This window comes from Gadus morhua, chromosome 22 (assembly GCF_902167405.1).
Source record: "Gadus morhua chromosome 22, gadMor3.0, whole genome shotgun sequence".
In the NCBI taxonomy this organism is placed as follows: Eukaryota; Metazoa; Chordata; class Actinopteri; order Gadiformes; family Gadidae; genus Gadus; species Gadus morhua.
In genome coordinates this window covers 18,025,217-18,035,216 of record NC_044069.1, presented here as the reverse complement: position 1 = coordinate 18,035,216, position 10,000 = coordinate 18,025,217, and the positions used below count along the sequence as shown (strand labels likewise).

General features: G+C 46.6%; 1 protein-coding gene across 1 annotated transcript in view; it reads left to right on the top strand.

Moving 5' to 3' along the window:
• Positions 1-10,000, top strand: part of gabbr1b (gamma-aminobutyric acid (GABA) B receptor, 1b) — a 110,435-nt gene that overhangs the window by 14,808 nt on the left and 85,627 nt on the right. The window contains exon 2 of the mRNA XM_030347829.1: positions 9,503-9,583. Coding sequence (XP_030203689.1) covers positions 9,503-9,583 — 81 coding nt within the window. The remainder of the gene's footprint in view (positions 1-9,502; positions 9,584-10,000) is intronic.

The following is a 10,000-nucleotide window of genomic DNA, read 5'->3' as shown; positions in this document are numbered from 1 at the left end:
GGGAGGGAGGGAGGGAGGGAGGGAGTATCAGGGGGGAGGGAGGGAGGGAGGGAGAGAGGAGCAGCCAGACTCACTCTGAATATGTCCGCCTGGTGTGGGTGACTCTGTGATCCCAACATTCATGGAGGGAGAACCCTCCCACAGGTCCTAGTGAAGCTCCATTGGGAAGCGACTATAGTTAGACCGTTATAGACCAGACTTACATGTCCTGGGAATGTTAGTCATTCCTGTTGGAATGTTACAGTTTTTCTCGATTGTATACACACAAAAAATGGAACGATGCACACAATTCAGAAAAGACTCGTGACTCCTAAACTCTGAGCACAATTCCACTGTTTCCACACTTTTATTCAACTTTAAGCACAAATCTCATCATTGAGCCCACTTGGTTCACCTGGATCACACTGGCATTCAAAACGCAAAAACTAATTACTAATAAGTCTAACTCACTTCTCACCTGTTCAAACTCAACTGGCAAAACACTTCAATCATGTGTCAGAGCATTAAAGAAGCCTCGGTGAGTTCTACTGTGTTGTAGATATGGTCCTTTGGCCTAATCAGGATTGTAGGTGGGATACATACAGATTTACATGTAGATCTGTTTCACCTCATTTATATTCTTATTTTTTGTTGGCCTACGAAAAGCTTTTTATGCAGACGGTTCAGCTGAACATTTTACTGTTTTACAGTAAAAAATATCTATATTTGCTTTGCTAAAATTTTCTACTTGTACTTGCACTGATTTCATCATTACATCCCCGAAAGACAGAGTTAACATTATCTTACTGTAGTGTTTTTCATTTTACTTATCAGTGCAATTACTGTACAGTAATTTACCAAAATAGGTACATTGGTGCATTGTCAGAACAATGTTGCAGCATCAACTATAGGTGTACAGTATGACTCTGGGTAGCTGGGATTGTGTGTTTAGCCCATTGGAGCTCATTAGATAGACAAATATGCATTGTATCCTATTCTGATTCGATTGTGTCAATGCAATATTTATATGATATATTCACAGTATTGTATTACAATATGGCAACAGTCTTTATACTATATGTACCACCTTATTGCAACTTTAAAAAATAAAGCTATTTCTAAATTATTTTATACATTGGAATATGTAACATGGCCTCATAAAGCCAAAACATTTGTCAATAGTATTTTGATGGAAGTGTTTTGAATTGATCACACCAGTGTTTAATTGATGCTCTCTAAGATATATTCATTTGATAGCTGTGTTTACTGTTTGGTGGAAAAAAACTGTTTTGAGAAGAATTTGTTTAGTTTTGACAAAATTATTAACTCTTCTCAGGTTTGTGATTAGAGTTTTGAGAAATTGAGCTATAGTTTCAGAAAAGAAAAACTGTAAGAGAAGAAATATGAACATGAAGCCTAATCTATGGTGCTTCTGCTTGGCCCGATGCCCTGTAATGTGGGGGCGTTCCCGGCTTCCTGTCACTTCAAGGCTAACTGCTCAACAGCATGTTCTATAGATTCGGAAACATGCTGGCATTTTTGAGGGTGTGTGAAGGTGCATGTGTGAGTACGTGTATGTTTGTGTGTTTGTGTAGTGTGTGGTTGTGATGTGTATGCATGTGCCCGTTTGTGTGTGTGTGTGTGTGTGTGTGTTTGTGGGTGTGCGTGTGTGTGTGGGTGTGTGTGTGTGTGTATAGCCACATGAAATGGCATCCTCGACAACAGCACAATAACAATAACCCAGCACAAGTGGAGCAACTTCATCATCGAATACGATGGCCAGCCACAAGCGTGTGTGTGTGTGTGTGTGTGTGTGTGTGTGTGTGTGTGTGTGTGTGTGTGTGTGTGTGTGTGTGTGTGTGTGTGTGTGTTGTGTGTGTGTGTGTGTGTGTGTGTGTGTGTGTGTGTGTGTGTGTGTGTGTGTGTGTGTGTAGAGTGTGTGTTTGTGTGTTGCCAATTCACACATGAAGCTGATGTATCTGATGGGCTGAAATGGTCCAGGCCGGTCTCACATGCAAATCTCATGGAGGCTCCTGTTTGAGCCAATCACGTGTTGAACACACGATGACCTCATGGCTGGCCCAAGAATCGTCCTTTTCAACCACATCGCTACAGGTGGTATGATGCTCCAACATTGTATTTGTTTAAATCTTAGTTCACATTGGCCCTAGATAACCTCGGGATATATCTTAGTTTTCAGAGGGAATCGGCCTCCTTTGTCCCAAAATGTTATACCAATGTAAAATATCACTTTAAATGTTCTTTCTTCTTTTTACCCCAAATAATCGACACAAAAGAGCCCGAGAAAATGCCACGGCTTCCTGCTACTATCTGAGGGGAATGTGGCTCCACTATTGTTCGAGTAATTCTGGAGTTAAGTACTGTAAAATCCTTTTTCTGTTGAGCTTATGACGGTATGCGCTTACCGAAATGGCCTATTTACTGCTTGAATTGAAATATTCAACCATATAATCCAGCGATGCCTACCCATCGCTCTCCGATTATTCTGCTCACTAGATACCACCGGCCTTCAGTATGTGTTCATAAACATATATGGTCTATAGAGCCACAGCACGTAAAGCCAGAGGAGGCAAACGGGCTGCAGAATGTTACAAAATATGAGAGCCGCCTCGGAGTGTAGTGAGAGATTGGGCATGAATGGTTGCCAGGCAACAGAATTAGCCAGCATTCAGCTCAGAAGACCAGTGCCTGCCTCTGTCTGTCCCCTAGTGTCACCTGTCAGCATGTGTGTGTGTGTGTGTCTGTGTGTGTGTTTGTGTGTGTGTGCGTGCGCGTGTGTGTGCGTGTGTGTGTGTGTGTGTGTGTGTTTGTGATTGTGTGTGTGTGGCAAAATATATATTGTTATTTATTCTGGTGTAACTATTCCAGCGAATCCATTCGTTGATTTGTTTTGTTTCTTTTGTTTTTTCCATTTCTATCAAAGAAATATTATTTAAAAGCATAAATATATATACATATATATGTATCTGAACATGTTTATGTATAGATTAACGTACATAAACATAATTTGTGAGGGAAGGTGTCTGCAGGAGGGAAATGCTCATTTTCTATTATTCTCCCCCAACCAGAATACTCACTGTCCCTACATACTCAATATGTCTCTACATAGTCAGTATGTCTCTACATAGTCAGTATGTCTCTACATAGTCATTAGGTCACTACATGTCTTGCTTGTGTAAAACCCAGGCAAGTTAGGGTATGTTCCCCCTTCGTCGAGGAGCCAGCGTTCTTGGTTCACACACAGAGACTTCTATAGAATGAGTGCAGGCTACAAACGCGTTTAAATATTTGTTAATAACACTTGTTTTTTATCTCTCCAGTAAGAACTACTCGCATACTTTACGTGAGCAACACCTCAACCCAAGCCACTACATAGTCACAGTCACGGCAGCTTGTATAATGTCATGAGCGTATATTATGCCATGTGAAAAGTTGTCCTGTTGACATGGTTCACATTCTGCGTGATCCATCATCGGTCGTCAAATTGGACCGGTGAGGTCATTGTTCCAATTTGAACCGATGACGTCACCGGTACAACTTTCCTGTGAGGTTTTGAAGCGCGACCCGGATGATGATGAAGGCGTGTGCGGCGTCTCCCTTTAGCTCCTCCAGAGAGACGTCTGTAGGTTCCCCAGTACCAGGGAGCCCTCCAGAGAGACGTCTGTAGGTTCCCCAGGATCAGGGAGCCCTCCAGAGAGACGTCTGTAGGTTCCCCAGGACCAGGGAGCCCTCCAGAGAGACGTCTGTAGGTTCCCCAGGATCAGGGAGCCCTCCAGAGAGACGTCTGTAGGTTCCCCAGGATCAGGGAGCCCTCCAGAGAGACGTCTGTAGGTTCCCCAGTACCAGGGAGCCCTCCAGAGAGACGTCTGTAGGTACCCCAGTACCAGGGAGCCCTCCAGAGAGACGTCTGTAGGTACCCCAGTACCTGGGTGGAGTTCACCGTCGGATGGCTCGGTCCTTAGAACAAGCAGTATGACGTATGACAGCCTGTAGGTTGGAGCTGCAGCAACGAGGTGCTCGTCTCCTGATGCGTTCTTCTGTTTCTTCTCCTTGAATAAGGAAGTGAGTGCAGAACATGTGAAGTGGGAAGTGTGAAGTGTGAAGCCATTTTGCCAATTGTGCCAATAGTGTTCACAAAGTGTTAAATTATACACACACACACACTCCTTCAAGCTCGTTGCTGCCGCATTCAAGTGATATGACAGGTTAATTCATGGGGAAGGAACCCTCAAATAATACATTTAATGGGTTGAACCTTTAAAGTAAATACGTCAAAATAAAAGCGGTTTCAGCAGGACTTAGCAGAGAACCCTCTCCTGTCCATTGTGCAGACCATCAGAGTGAAGTCTAATGTGAAAGTGAGCCGCTACAGAGTGTTGTAAACACTGCCCTGCGGTCTGATAGCAGCGTGTGTTAGCTGGGCGGTGGGCCGCGGGGCCGGGGGGCCGGGGGGATGGAGGTGTCCGTGTGAAGCGGCGGGCAGCGAGGCTCGACAGAGAGAGTCATTAGGAGCCCGGCGCCGGCTGAGGAGGCTGGTGTGGTGTTTACCACCGATACACTCTCATGTACTCTGGGAAGGATTCACGTGTGTGCGCCTGCACTGGGGAACCCGGCCACATGTGTGTGTGTGTGTGTGTGTGTGTGTGTGTGTGTGTGTGTGTGTGTGTGTGTGTGTGTGTGTGTGTGTGTGTGTGTGTTTCAGTGCCTGCGTGTGTTTGAGTGTGTGTGTGTCTTTGAGTGCGTGTGTGTGTGTGTGTGTGTGTGTGTGTGTGTGTGTGTGCGTGTGTGTGTGTGTGTGTGTGTGTGTGTGTGTGTGTGTGTGTGTGTGTGTGTGTGTGTGTGTGTGTGTGTGTGTGTGTGTGTGTGTGTGTGTGTGTGTGTGTGTGTGTGTGTGTGTGTGTGTGTTTCAGTGCCTGTGTGTGTTTGTGTGTGTGCCTTTGGGTGTGTGCAAACGCTTGTATTCCATGAGAGTGGGTTCTAGTCGGGGTCTTCCATCCTTCTATAACCACTCCCTCCAGGCCGGCCATATCCCACCTGCATTAAAAACTGCTGTCATTAGACCACTATTGAAAAAACCCACCCTCGATCCAGAAGTTCTCTCCAGCTACAGGCCCATCTCCAATCTTCAGTTCCTGTCAAAGTCCCTTGAGAAAACAGTTGCAGCACAACTTCAGGATCACCTCATACCAAATTATCGGTTTGAGAAATTCGCCCTGGCATAGTACAGAAACTGCTTTGGTCAGGGTCACAACGACCTCCTGATGGCAGCAGTCACCGGTTCCCCATCACTTCTCATCCTCTTGGATTTAACAGCTGCTTTTGACACGGCCAACCACAAAATCCTCCCCCACCGCCTGCAATACACCGTTGGACTCACAGGAAATACACACAACTGGTTCACCTCTTACCTCACCGGCAGAACCGAGCACGTCGCCCTGGGCAAAGCAAAATCACTCACCCACAGTGTCACCTGCGGTGTCCCCCAGGGCGACGTGTTGGGCCCCACCCCTTTCTCCATCTACATGCTCCCCCTGGGTAGCGTCATCAGCCGGCATGGGTTACCCTACCATTGCTATGCTGATGACACACAGCTGTACCTCAGAACCAGCCCCACTTCTTGTTGCCAACATCCACACTGACCACCTGCCTGGAGGAGATAAGAGGCGTGGATGAAGCTCATCTTTCTTCAATTGAACTGCTCTACAACAGAAGCCATCCTCATCGGCACCCACATCAGCTCCGCTCCTCCCACATCACCAGTATCACTTTCTCTGGCCAAAACATCCCCCCTTCCACATCTGTCACCAACCTGGGTGTTAAAATGGACCAGCAACTGAACTATGACACCCACATCAATCACCACCGCGAGACCGCATTCTACCACCTCAAAAACATTGCCAAACTCCGGCCTACACTCACCCTGGCAGATGCGGAGAAGCTCGTCCACGCCTTTGTCTCCTCCAGGTCGGATTACTGCAATGCACTCATCGGGATCTCTGGCAAGAGCATCCAGAAGCTCCAGCACATACAAAACAGCACTGCCAGGATCCTGATGAGGCTGCGCAAATATGAACACATCACCCCCATCCTCAAATCCCTTTACTGGCTCCCTGTCGCATTCAGAATTGAATACAAGGCCTCCCTCCTCACCCACCAGTGCATCCATGGACATGCCCCCCCCCCATACCTCCAGGAGCTCCTCGGCTCCCAGACCACCAGATGCACCACAGCTCCACATGCTCTACATCAACATACAACCTCAGACCAGCTCAGACCAAGCTCCGCACAGTGGGCGATCGGGCTTTCTCCACTGCTGCCCCAAGACTATGGAACGCCCTCCCTGCCTGACCACCTGAAGGCCCCACAGACTACAGCTGTTGTTAAACGAAACCTGAAGACTTATTTTTTTAAAAAAGCCTTTTTCTAATTTCTCTATTACTCTATGTGCATCATATGTTTTAACAACCCTTTTATTTTTTTAAACTCTGTAGCACGTTTTCTAATGTAAAGCGCTGTTATTATTATTATTATTATTATTATGTGCTCCAAAGATCTTAAAAATTAAACTAATTTGCATAATAAGAGCATGTTGTTCTCATACAACCAATAATATGGTCTATATATCCCATATCTCAGGTTTATGAGTAAACCTTTCCTGATTATATTGTTACACATTTGCGGGATATATACATATATATCTCTATAGATAGATATAGATCTATACATATATATCTATATAGATGGATACAGATATATATGGCTACCCCACACTACGTTACATTTGCACAACCAAGCACAGAATTTGTTAAAACATTTGTTGAGAACAGAGGATTTAGGAAACCCTTTTAGTCTTCATCCACTGTTCACGGAACACCGGATCCCCTCAGAAGCTGAGCAGCGCGCCGGCTGCTGACTAGAGCGCCGCTCACGCACAAACCTGGAACATGCTCCACCTCAAACAGCCATGGCACGTCCCCCCCCCCCCAGCCCCCGGGGGCAGCGCACTACAAAGGCCCTGGAGCGGGCGTCAGCGACACGGTGAACAGCTTCATAGGACATCGCTGTCACGCCCGCACCGGGGCTTGTACAAGTGTGTGTGTGTGTGTGTTTGTGTGTGTGTGTGTGTGTGTGTGTGTGTGTGTGTGTGTGTGTGTGTGTGTGCAGACAAGACACACACACAAACACATGCATACACAGACACACACATGCACATACACACACACACACACACACACACACACACACACACACACACACACACACACACACACACACACACACACACACACATACCCAGACACACACACACACACACACACACACACACACACACACACACACACACACACACACACACACACACACACACACATACCCAGACACACACACACACAAACACACACACACACACACACACAAACACACACACACACACACACACACACACACACACACACACACACACACACACACACACACACACACACACACACACACACACACACACACACACACACACACATTCCCAGACAAACACACACACATGCACGCACACACAAACCCATGTCAACTCCCGACTGCTGAAAAGCGTATATGCAATGAAAATCGTGGTAAATCGAAAACTGAATCTATTTAGTTTCCATTCCAATTCCACAAGGGTTAGAAGGGGGTGTTATAGATAACAGATATATATAGATATTAATGTAGAACGTGTTTGTATACCTGCAGCCAGGTGGTTAGTCCAGGTCTCTGGTTGGTGGGTATCCACACAGCGTTTAAGACCAATAAGGCCTAAGCATTACATTCGTCAACGCAGTGCGTGATTTATTTATTCCTATAAAAGACCCCGCGCTTGGAGCAGCCCAAGTAAAACGCCTCCGTCAGAATTCGACTCAATCACAAAGTACTAGATTCAACGTCGACTTAGGTACTTAATCCTCAGTGTGAGCTGGGATTCTGTGGAGGACTCTTCAGCCCCCTGACGCACCTCTTGGGAGGAGCCGTGAGTGTGTGTGTGGTGGCTCCTTGGAGCTGCTTACACCTGTATAAGCTGTTTAAAGGAGCATTTGAAAGTCCTTTCCCTAGAAGTTCCACCTGCTTGTTTTGGGTGGTGTTTGGCCCCCCCACACACACACACACACACACACACACACACACACACACACACACACACACACACACACACACACACACACACACAGCCAGAACCGATGCTGACCTGCATCTTGCCCGCAGGTCAACTAGCTCTCCCTGGCGCTCCAGTGAGCTGATCCTCTGACTCAAAGGGCAGGGGGTGAGAGGGCGGCTGTCATGGCGGACAGTAAAAGGGAAAACCAAGCCCGAGCATCTCATATTCACCATGCCGTGTCTCTGCGGTGGTGAGATATACACTGCAATGCCCTCGCCTTGGGTTCCTCTGTCTCCAATTCTACAAACTGAAGGATTGTTGTGTTCCTTTTTTACCGGCCGGTTTGACTTTGGGCCCTGTTTGAACGGTCTGAAACGCAAGTGAGAAGCGCCGAGCGCAAGTAGCTTTGTGGGCGGTTCTATGGCGATGTGTCTCTTCTATGTGTTTGCTGTACGGTGTTTGCAGATGCACTGGTTTAAAAGTACAACTTATTACCGCTGTATCAGCTGTTCTTTCCCAGATAATTTACCAAGAATGTGTGGCTAGGTAGATGAGAGAAGCAAAGTGTATGCGCAAGGTGCACAAGCAACATTATGCATGCGCCCTTAAAATAGCGTCTAAACAACGCGCCACTGACTTTGAACCAGGTATTTCCTGGTTTGTGGCGAAAGTGGTTTCTGAAACTGCAAAATAGCACCAGGGAACGTTTGCGCCAGAACACGCCTCCTCCTTTCGCCGAACCGCCCCTTGGAGCGCAAGATCATTCCCTAATTTGCCGACGCGTGGCGCAGGAGGGAAAAAGACGCTCCTCGCCATTTACATACTAGCAACGACACATGCGCCAGTGAGAAAGTAAATTGCGCCGGATGCAAGATAGGGCCCTTCCCTTTGTCTTGCCTTGTTCGTCTCTTTGAATCTTCAATGGGATTGTTACAATAGTGAATGTGAACGAGAGACAATAACTATGGTGTCAAGATTGATTCAGATCAGTCTGCTTTATGAGAAGTGCTCTTGTACACAAATATTTTTCAATATGTCCCGTCCACACACATTTTCAAGTGTTCATATGCATAATGTTAATTATGAAAGAATATATCTATATATCTCTGTCCGCATCCAACAAACATCTATTTGCCCAAACTCCACCTGTGTGGTCATTTGTGATTGCTCATCCTACATGCTGCAGCAGAGGTTGCGTTTGGACCACATAAGATTTTACAAATGCAGAAATTAATACACTTTGAGATCCCAAGGCGTCCTAGGTATCCTGCATGCTCAGAGGTCGGGGACTGTGCATTCTCTGAAATCCTGCAGGCCCCTTTAATGCTTTGTGTCTGTTGGTGTTGCCCGTATAACGCTCTCTTCATTCCACAGGTAAAGGAATGGCATTGTTCCTCCTCCTCCTCATCGTCTCAGCCTTACCGTCCTCCACTGCTGTGCGCAATACATCTGCAGGTAACGACAAAGTCCTCCTTAAGTGGTTGTTTCTGACAAACCGCCTCGCTGGCTCTGTGAGGTACAGCCTCCTGTGAGGAATGGGCTGTGGGCCGGCTCTGCACACCGCCCCGCTAGCCTCTTGCTTCTGTGTGTGTTTGATAGTGTGTGTGTGTGGGACTGTGCTTCTGTGTGTGTGTGTGTGTGTGTTTGTGTGTGTGTGTATGTGTTTATGTGTGACAGTGTGTGTGTTTTTTGTTTGCGCCTGCTTGTGGATGTGTATTTGTGTGTGTGTGTGTGTGTGTGTGTGTGTGTGTGTGTCTGTGTGTCTGTGCATGTGTGTTTGAGCATGGGTGTGTGTGTTTGTGCATATGTGCGAGTGTGTGTGTGTTTGTACGTGTGGGGGTGTCTGTGTGTTTGTGTGTGTGTCCTTTTTTT